The following is a 10,802-nucleotide window of genomic DNA, read 5'->3' as shown; positions in this document are numbered from 1 at the left end:
TCTCATACTCAAAATAACAATAGTTAACCATTTTGCCATTGAACACCTTCACCATTACCCTAAATTTTAATCTAAGCACCAACATATATATTAAAGCACACCTAGATAGAGTTAGGAATTTTTATTTGGAGATCGAGTTATGGTACTGATATATTGATCAGGACAAACCTTGCATGCACATACACGTACGTGCATATAATGATGATAATAATAATAATAATAATAATAATAATAATAATTTTCTAATAATAAAGTGAGTTATAATTTTTAAATATATTACATGCAAAAAATTATCAATTTTAATGTACATATATTTACTAAAAAGTTTAGAACTTATCAACTTCTCTTTAAATTCTAACTGAGTACACGAAATTTATCTAATTTGATGATGAACTTGTACTATATATATATATATATATATTATTTCTTATCAAAGTTACACTTTTATAGAAAAAATTAATCTATTACCATGCATCTCCATATAAACTTTTTTAAAATTTTTTATTTTTAATATAAATTACCAAATTATCTACTAAAATGAATAAAGCAATTACAATAGAATCAATGATTCAAAATTACAATAGAACCAATAAGAGCAAATTTTACAATATAAAAGGAAAAAGAAAACTAGCTTGTCTAGCTCTATAATTAATGAGCCAATCATTTAATTTTGTTTCCAAGAGGAATTTTGGAGGGGGGAGAGATTAATGATTATACGTACTATAATTTTTGTTTTTTAATAATAAGGGTCTAAGGGCACACATTAAACTTTCTATTTTTGGAAATATTTTCTTGGGAATTAAAAAAGCTGTCATTACTTTTTCAATTCTCAAAATTTTTTTTTCTAAAAATAGAAATTAATGTATGCCCTTAGGACACACATGAATAAAATCCTTTTAATAAAAGCAGCAAAAGGACCATGGACCCAAAAAAAAAAAAGACCCCAAGAAATTGAATTACATCCTAGCTGTATTTTGTTTTGAGAGGGATGAAGCCAAAAGGTAATGTGATGTCATTTGGATTGGACAGGAGGTTGGTGTGGGAACTAAGAACTAAAAGAGAAGTCGGCAACCAAGAAAAGTTAAGAGATTTTTTTCTTCTCTTCTTTACCAAAGTTACCAACAACTTCAATCATAATCGCCGACCTAATAATTTTTAACCTAGCTATTATTGGGATTTGGATTCACAATATCTTCTTGATTTTCAAGAAGAAATATAAAAAAATGACAGTTTCGATAAGGATGTTTGAGCTACTTCATTTGTTTTGCTTACTTGACTTTGAGAAACAGCTTTTACAATGAAATGTTATGCTTTGTGTGTAGGTTTTGAATGCCAGTCTTTATCAGAGTTGGAGAATCCGATCTATATATCTACCTAGTTCTGCTCCAAGAACTAGCAGGACCTAACTACCGTGTGCGGATATAGACCTTATATATGCTTGGACCAAAGTAATGGGATTTGGATATTTACCATATAATATTATTTAGACCAAAGTTTGATTAGGATGTTTGAGCTACTTCTTGTTTTGCTCACTGGTGACTTTGATTTGTTTGCCATAGGGCTAATCACGCAACCACATTTTCAAGAAAGTTTTACATTTTTGGTGAAAGAGATGCAATAACCATGCTTAGCGTGCAGGTTTATGTCACTTCCAATCTTTATCACAGTTCAGGGAAGCATTTACTTTTTGTCCCATGTGCAAAGTATGGGCATTTTGAAGAAAGTTCATAATTTTTTTAATTTTTGGCAAAAAGAGATGGCAATAATTTTGGTTTATGTGCAGGTTCAATCTTTATCACACTTGAAGAAGCATCTACTTGTGCTGTCATATGGAATATGCATGAACCAGACAACTTGAGAGTAACTATACATATATAGAGCCCAAGACTTGAGTAACTATGCATCTCAAGCTCAACTATGTGCTGTTTGAAATTACAGGTTCGTATCACTTCAATTTTATTATCATCACACTTGAAGAAGCATCTCCATGTGCTGCCATATTAATGAATCCGACAACTTGAGAGTAACTATACATAGAGGCCCATGACTTGAGAGTAACTATGCATGTATGCATCACATGCTCAACTATGTGCTGTTTGATGGTGATCCCAGCGTATTGTTAACGCTATGTCTTCCTCATCCCCCAATCCAGAGTTAGCTTGTATCCTTGATGAATTCAAACCTATTCTCAATTCATTTTTGTGTATTGAGACTTTGTTTTTTCTTTTTTTTCCCTAGGCATTTAAACTTTCTTACTCATAACATTGCTCGTTATGCTATTTTTATTTCCTCTCCTCTCCCCTCTTAAGTGTCTTTGCCCCTCAATCCTCTTTCTCTTTATTGAATTATATTTAGGGAATATATATATATACACACACAGCCCATAGCCCATTCAATGCAAAACACTTTCTTACTCGTAACATTGCTCGTTATGCTATTTTTTGTAAGTGGGATAGACCCTTTATCCTTAGGCATGTAAACTTTCTTACTCATAACATTGCTCGTTATAAACTTTTTTTATTTCCTCTCCTCTCCCCTCTTAAGTGTCTTTGCCCCTCGATCCTCTTTCTCTTTATTGAATTATATTTAGGGAATATATATATATACACACACAGCCCATAGCCCATTCAATGCAAGACACTTTCTTACTCGTAACATTGCTCGTTATGCTATTTTTTGTAAGTGGGATAGACCCTTTATCCTTAGGCATGTAAACTTTCTTACTTATAACATTGCTCGTTATACTATTTTTTGTAAGTGGGACAAGCCCCTTATTATTTCTTCTCCTCTCCCCTCCCCTCTTAAGCTTTGTCCCAAAGATCGAGATGGACCAATGGACCAACGCGCCTTTGCCCCTCTTTCTTTCTTACTCGTAACATTGCTCATTATGCTATTTTTTGTAAGTGGGACAGACCCTTTATCCCTGGGCATGTAAACTTTCTTATTCATAACATTGCTCGTTATACTATTTTTTTGTAAGTGGGACAAGCCTCTTATCATTTCTTTTCCTCTCCCCTTTTAAGTCTTTGTCCCAAAGATCAAGATGGACCAATGGACCAATGCGTCTTTGCCCCTCTTTCTTTCTTACTCATAACATCGCTCATTATGCTATTTTTTTTTAAGTGGGATAGACCCTTTATCCCTAAGCATGTAAATTTTATTACTCATTATACTATTTTTTGTAAGTGGGACAAGCCCTTTATCATTTCCTCTCCTCTCCCCTCTTAAGTCTTTGTCCCAAAGATCGAGATGGACCGATGGACCAATGCGTCTTTGCCCCTCATTCCTTTTTCTCTTTATGGAATTATATTTAAAGAATATATATATATATATATATATATTCTTAAATATAATTCAATAAAGAAAAAGAGAGGTTTGCGTTGATCCATCTTCATCTTTGGGACAAAGACCTAAGAGGAGAGGGGAAAGGAGATGATACAGCCCATGACCCATTCAATGTGAGACAATTTCTTACTCATAACATTGCTCGTTATGCTATTTTTTGTAAGTGGGACCGATCCTTTATCATCTTTTTTCCTCTCCCCTCTTTGGTCTTTGTCCCAAAGATCAAGATGGATCAACACAAACCCTTCTTTTTCTTTATTAAATTATATTTAAGAATATATATATACACACAGCCCATGTCCAATCAATGCAAGACACTGGCCCAATTTTTTGTAAGTAGAATCGACCCTTTATCATCTTTTTTCCTCTTCCCTCTTGGGTCTTTGTCCCAAAGATCAAGATGGATCAACGCAAACCCCTCTTTTTCTTTATTGAATTATATTTAAGAAAAAAAAAAAATATATATATATATATATATATACACACATGTATGGTATGCTATTATATGTAAGGAATATGTAAATACATAAAAAAAATTATACACACATAGCCCATGCCCAATCAATGCAAGACATTGACCCAAATATTTGCACACACACAGCCCATGCCCAATCAATGCAAGACACTGACCCAAAATATTTGACAAAACAGGTATGTTATGCTATTATATTTAAGGAATATATATAGCTCATGCCCAATCAATGAAAGAAACTAACCCAAAATATTTGACAAAACAGGTATCCACATCCGCCCATGCCCAATCAATGCAAGACACTGACCCAAAATATTTGACAAACGCGTCCAAGGAATCGAACCTTGGTCAGTTCATGGCCCAATCAATGCAAGACAATGACCAAAAATATTTGACAAAACATAATCTATGCAAGCCACTGACCCCCAAAATATTTGACAAACGCATCTATGAATTGAACCTAGTCAGTCCATGGCCCAATCAATGCAACACAATGACCCAAAATATTTGACAAAACAGGTATGTTATGCTATTATATATATATATATATATATATATATAGAAATGGGTTCAAGTCACACATTTTTTACACCTTAAATCATTAAAAGATCTAATAGTTAAAAAAATATCATTAAATTTTATTACTTTTCATTTTATTGCCTAATTAATACTAGCATTTTTTTTCTCTCCTTAATTAATTGGTTTCCACTTGATTAAAACACATTGCCATTTTCAATAACCAAAACCGTTTCAACAAAGAAGTACACCAGAAATTTATAATTAATTTTACAAGACACTAACCCAAAATATTTAACAAAAAGAAAGGGTATGCGCATCCAGGGAATCGAACCCTGGTCAGTACCGTGGGAGGGTACTATGATACCACTACACCAGATGCGCTAATTTGACATGCTAACTACTCAAAACTTATATAACTAATGATGTAAGCCTATTTTAAGAATTATTACTTGTAAATTCATAAAATTATATAGAGTTTCTTGACAAATTAGCATAGATGTAAGATTTTACGATTTTAAGGGGGATCATGATATAGGATTTCACAATGAAAATATTCTTAAAGAGTGTCTTTGAATTTCTCTTCTTTTATGTTTTATGACTTAAAAGTATTCTCCTAAAGAAAATTGTGAGATGAATTTTAAATTTGCTCAATGGAGCTTACCTTCAATTGAAAAGGTGATACTTTTCAAATCATCAGTAGGCAAAGTGAAACTTATCTTAATCATAGGTGTGTAAAGTTAAAGTGTAATTATCCCATAAAATTTTGTTCCTTCTAATTATTAATCCATATGATTAATAGTCTACAAGAAAGTGATTCAAAACTATTATTTGTGTTTATTGAAGGGGCTTTTTTTTTTTTTTTTTTCTCTAAATATTATTCGTTACCCCATCAAGCTTTCAATAGGAGATGATGAAGAAATGATATTAAATAAATAATAGTTTCTATCTTTTATCTCAAAAATAAATAAATAATAGTAAAAGCAAAATATAAATAAATAAGTAAAAGGAAATACAACAGCAAACCATATAATACCTCCTTTTTAGAAACTCAAGCCATATAATACCTTCTTCCTTAAATTGTAGGTCAAAATCAATAAAATTTACCAAGATACAAAGAAATAGCAATGATCAACACATATATAATTCCTTTACAACAATAATTATTTAATGGGGTATCTATTACAAAATTCTTCATGTGACATAGTAGCCTACGTTTGTTTATTCAAAGGATAGAAGAAATGTGTGAAAGATGATAATAAGAGGTCATCGACATCCTAACTCAGCTCTTCCATCAGCACTGATTGAAGTATTAGTACAAAGCTTTTGAAGATCAATGTAGCCAATAATGGTGTCCTCAAAAACTGCATCTTCCAACTGAGCTTGATTAAAGGTGGAGCCAGACAATACAGTGTTTCTAAATACAGCTCCTTTGAGATCAGCTTTCTCGAAATTAACACGATCCAAAACTGCATTTGAGAAATCTACACCTACAAACAATTATGGTCACTATTAGTCAACATGAATTTATAATACAATTTTGTATAGTTGGTATCTTCAAATTAGAGGACAGACAATGATCTTAAAATTTGCTACTGAGACATCTGGTTTGGTTTGCAAATCCACATAGGCTTATTTCTTTTATTGAAAGTAATGGTTAATTTCAAGGATTCTTGCTCAGATGCCTTTTAGTTTTTCGTAGCTATGACCAGATAAGTGTTTGTAAATTTTAAGTATTCTTTTAGCCTTAACCAAGAAAAAGGAGACAACTTGTGAAAGGTGAGTCAGCTTTGAAGACATTCATAGAACTTTAAATGGAAATAATTTTCTCTTCAAGCCTCCCGCATCATATATTACCGATCAGTTCATCATATCGGCTTATCTTCTCCCTCTTTTGCCCAAAGCTAAGATTGTTATGAAATTATCATATTTAGAAAAAGAACAATGAGGCATGTGGATATGTTTTAAAAGAAAAAAACTGACTTAAAAATGACGAGATTACAAGAATGGGGACCTTGCGTTTTTCTTGTTTAGAAAGTTCTATTCTAATTCCAGACAAAGAATTAGTAGCTTCATAGTAGTTACAGAGTTCCAAATGAAATGGCCAATCCTTATATTATTTGATCCTTACATTTCACTATCTTTTGTGTCTTACAATTGAACATATTTAGAAAAAGCATGATGAGGCATGTAAATGTGTACTTTTTTTTAATTTTTAAACTGACGTAAAACTGACAAGATTACAAGAATGGGGACTCCGGGTTTTTCTTGTTTAGAAAGTTCTATTCTAATTCCAGACAGAGAATTAGTAGCTTCATAGTAGTTACAGAGTTCCAAATGAAATGGCAGATCCTTTAATTTTTTGATCCTTACATTTCAACTGTCTTTTTGTGTCTTACAATGGAACATATTTTTTAGAGATATCAAGGTCCAAGACATGATCCCACTGCAACTAGTCTAAATTCAATAGACCAGAACCTACTAGTAGTTCTAGTGCAAGTAAAGTAACCCCAGGGTTAGTCTATATTTAGCCTAGGATTAATCTCTCTATATATCGTGCCAACAGACTCACTATAACACAATTCAAAACAATAAAAATGTAGCTGCTCAAGGGCTTTCCACTATGAATGCAGGCTGTTAGGTCGAACTACATTTATTTCTAAGTACATCCGCTTTCTTTCTTTTTTCTCTCTCTTCACTCTTTCACTCTTAATACCAACATAAATTCTAATATGGTATCAGATCTATGTCACAAAAATTCTTACAGTATTCATGCGTATACATATATATGTGATTTAAATGGAATTCTCTACGTTCATCACATAACACAAACAGATCATCCCCAGAGTATCAAGATCTGTCATTGTTTAAACTTTATTCAAGGGGATGGAAGTACATGGGAATGCCTTTTAAAATAATAATAATAATAAGTAAATGGAAGTACCTGTAAATGATATGAGGGAAAGTATAAAACAAATAAAGAGAATCATTCTTCTCATAGTACCTCAGATCAGGCCCATTTAAAAAATATAGATACTGAAGTGTTAAGCTTGTAATAGTGTATGCCAGCTAATTATCTAAATATCCTTAGCTAAAAGATTTGCACTGGTAAACCATATGAACAACAAATAAGTGGATTATTTCACAAAACAAAACTTCAAGGATGATTTATAGATAGGAAATTACCTTTGAAGCTAGCTCCAGCAGCATATGCCTTTGACATCACCACTTCTGTCATGTCTGCACCATCAAACTTGGCATTTGACATAAGTGCTGCTGCGAGAGACTTCCCCTTGAGGTTGGATTTATCATTTGTGTAATCACAGAATCGGAGATCAATCGGCTTGTCATAAACACCATTTGCCTGACCTATCGTGTTACCAACGAATGCTTTCTCACATCGATTGGGCTCTGTTGATAATGGAGGCAGCCTCTGTATAGCAAACATGAAATACATTTGTTCAAGTCAAGTCCTTTACAAGTAAAATTTGTATTCTTCCATGAAATTTAGGTCAGTGTTTTTGTGGTAAGAATGATCTACATAGTCTTCTTGTTACCCGATAAACTGTGTGATTGTCTGAAAAAAAAAAAGAAAAAAAAAAGAGAGAGAGAACATGCATGTAAAACACACAAAGAGACCAAAAAGACATTAAAAGACCCTATCAGAGAAGAAAAACCACGTGAACGAGTACATGAGCACCATGCTCTTCAACTTCAAACTTGAAGAATTCAGGGGTCAAAAACCCCTCTATTTTCATCCATCCAAATACAACACCTATTGAGAAGACACAAACCCAAACTTGTCTTCTCCCTACTATTCTCAAGTCAGGAAAACAAAAATGTAAATAGATTCCAGATCATCAGAGAACGAAGCAATAGCTCATTCACTGATTATGCATCTCTGCAGATCATGCAACAACCATTTCATTTTCCACTTCCCTGTTTTCCAACCACCTGTTGCCAAATATCTCTCTCATAATTACAGAAAGCTAACAACTTTATGCGGGGTTAAATCTATTAGCTATTATAAAAAGATATAAATTACCACTAAGATATTAAAATGAATATCAATTAGAAAGGAGAAAAAAGAGTTCCCATTTTGAATTCTATCTTTGCAGAAAAATGGTTTCTCCCTAGCTTAAATGGCACCTTCTCTCGTCATAAAACAAGTTGGAGGGTAAAGTTCCAGATTCAAAACACAATGGGTGCTTGTGTAGCTTAGCAAAAAAAATAGGCTACTATAGCTCATTATTCCAAGCTAAGATTGCAAAGCTGAACATCCCAATCAACACGTCACATAATTTTTCAATCTTTATCAATTAGAATATAAACATTCCAGACATTCTTTCATAATAGCCTCTTAACCATACTAAATTTCCTTCCTAATTTCACACACTTCTAAGATTGAATCATTTTTCATGGATGAAATAAAAAGGTGGTTTCATACGGTTACTTCAACCAAATAACTGTGAATGAGGAGCTGGTAGATTCAGCAGAGAAGATGCCTCATGGTTCTCAGAACAATGGACCCCATTAAGGAAGCAGGAGGAAATCAAAACAGTCATAACTGAGTATTACATTGATGGCAAATCACTAAAGGATTTTCAACATGATTCCCTGTTCAAGTCCAAAAGAGTTTATCCTCAAACAGGGTAAAGCTGCTGGACCAGGTGCCATTGGGCAATGGGATGTTTGAATCCCAAAGTAGTAAGGAGTAATGACATTTCCCTTTTTGGAATGTCCTAAGAGTCTAAATTCCTCGAGTTATACTTATCGATTACTAGGCCTAAATATTTATAGATAAAGACCATTTTTCCTTTAGCTAATCATTGGAGGTGACAATTGTTTTTAGGTATGAGGTATCAGGGATTGTGACACTATTGTGACAAGTTTCATAATCCTAACATCACAAAACACAATGACAGATTTATCACTCTTGAGGACATAGTGATATAACTTATTGAGAATGTGAAAGGCAGTGGCCTTGACGTCCTCCCTAAGGCATTACCCCCACAAGATTGCCCTTGACCAATACCTCAAACCAAACCCCTTAAGGTATTCCCAATCAACTTAAGTCTGCCAAGCCCTGACGGGTATCCTGGACCCTCCTTCTGACTTAGACTGGCATGAAACATCCATGCCTACCCAGGGCTTGCTGGAGACATACCCATCTAGGAAGCCACTACGTATAATACTAAGACGCCTTCATTGATGTGAGCCCCTTGACGAATGTATCTTAATTTCTTGATTAAATTTCATGAGTCAAACCATAGCTCAGTTGTAGCTTCTCAATTTTCAAAGCAATGTCCAACCTTTAGGCATAATTCAGTTAAATATGTTATAGATATATGTGGCAGATATGCAAACGCTTTCAAGAAAACAAAGAAGCAAGCTAGTTACTCTATGCACATTAGTAATTGCTTATGAAGAAAAAAAAAAAAAAGGGATCACGAAATTGAGTGTTTCATGAAATACTTATATAGAAGTGTGTGATCTGAACCTGATTAGCAGCAATTACAGGTGAGGTAGCAGTCAAAGCCCAAACAGCAAGAATACCACAAGCTACATTCTTAATTTCCTTGAAATGGAATATGCTTCTTTTGGATTCAGAACCATCTCTAGCTGCTCCCAAGCACACCAAACATCAATAGCATCTATCAGCTTGACAATATTAAACTTCACTTAGTGGGCATCAACAGAATCAAACTAAAATCAAAGAAATACTGGAGATTTTCTGTATAAGCAATTTGCATGAATTCAAACTAAATATCCATATAACATGATGAACTATTCATAACCACAAACTTTTCTTTACTAGTCAAGACAACCTCAGAATTCAAAGTCAACCAGTTAAACCAAAATTCAAACTTTTATCTTATAAATTTTATAAGTATGTATAAAAGTACAAATGGTTATACTCATATCTTGGTTATCATTCATCTTCCGTCAGTTTCATTCAAATATCAAAATAAAATTCAATCTTATAAACATAACAACAAAACAAGTAAAAAGAATGAGAACAAAAGTTTGAACTTTGGTTTAAGAAATGTGGGAGTCTTACCAGAACAAGTGATTGTGATGGAAGAGTGGAGTTTTGGAATGGGAAAAACTTGGCTTTTGGGTGTAAAACTTCGGAGACAGAAACTGTTTGGAGAGAGTGGAATTGAAAGAGCAGCCATTTTTATTTTTTTTCAATATTTGGAAGCTTTTCTGTGTCTATGATCAGGCATGTATCTTATCCGTTGATGGTTCTAGCGGGTAGATACGAAATATCTTTCTGACGTGACATGACACGTAGGATTGTGGATTGGAGTTGTCTGGACACCACAGGTAGGATGTGCCGCCAACTCATTAACTCGCCAAAACTGACTAAACTCAATCCAATCTAACTCATTGGATTTGGTCGGTTTTTAGAGCTTAGTGGATTGGGTTGAGTAACAAAATTTTTTTGATAGAGGATTGGGTTAGA

At 33.5% G+C, this 10,802-nt stretch overlaps 1 protein-coding gene, 1 long non-coding RNA gene and 1 other non-coding gene across 3 annotated transcripts; 1 reads left to right on the top strand and 2 right to left on the bottom strand.

The window, feature by feature from the left end:
• Positions 1–1,329: 1,329 nt before the first annotated feature.
• LOC126698984 (uncharacterized) lies at positions 1,330–2,196 on the top strand. The gene is made up of 2 exons (XR_007646660.1): positions 1,330–1,703; positions 1,784–2,196. It is a non-coding gene; the product is annotated as an uncharacterized LOC126698984 (long non-coding RNA).
• Positions 2,197–4,646: 2,450 nt separating this feature from the next.
• TRNAG-CCC (transfer RNA glycine (anticodon CCC)) lies at positions 4,647–4,717 on the bottom strand. The gene has a single exon. It is a non-coding gene; the product is annotated as a tRNA-Gly (tRNA).
• Positions 4,718–5,373: 656 nt separating this feature from the next.
• Positions 5,374–10,567, bottom strand: LOC126698983 (thylakoid lumenal 17.4 kDa protein, chloroplastic). Its single transcript, XM_050396527.1, has 4 exons — positions 10,395–10,567; positions 9,834–9,955; positions 7,520–7,766; positions 5,374–5,823 (listed from the first exon to the last, which is right to left on the bottom strand). The coding sequence occupies exons 1-4, from the start codon at positions 10,510–10,512 to the stop codon at positions 5,600–5,602; spliced, it is 711 nt and encodes a 236-aa protein (XP_050252484.1). The 5' UTR covers positions 10,513–10,567; the 3' UTR covers positions 5,374–5,599.
• Between the last annotated feature and the right edge of the window lie 235 nt (positions 10,568–10,802).

The sequence above is a fragment of the Quercus robur genome, chromosome 9, assembly GCF_932294415.1.
Source record: "Quercus robur chromosome 9, dhQueRobu3.1, whole genome shotgun sequence".
Taxonomy (NCBI): Eukaryota; Viridiplantae; Streptophyta; class Magnoliopsida; order Fagales; family Fagaceae; genus Quercus; species Quercus robur.
This window is presented reverse-complemented; position numbering and strand designations above follow the sequence as displayed.

Bases quoted from the DNA above. Each gene is read 5' to 3' on its own strand.
- LOC126698983 (XM_050396527.1), bottom strand. From the start codon at position 10,512: ATGGCTGCTCTTTCAATTCCACTCTCTCCAAACAGTTTCTGTCTCCGA. The intron at 7,767-9,833 runs GTTCAGATCACA...TTTGCTATACAG, and splicing joins CTGTAATTGCTGCTAATCAG to AGGCTGCCTCCATTATCAAC. The intron at 5,824-7,519 runs GTAATTTCCTAT...AATTGTTTGTAG, and splicing joins TGCTGGAGCTAGCTTCAAAG to GTGTAGATTTCTCAAATGCA.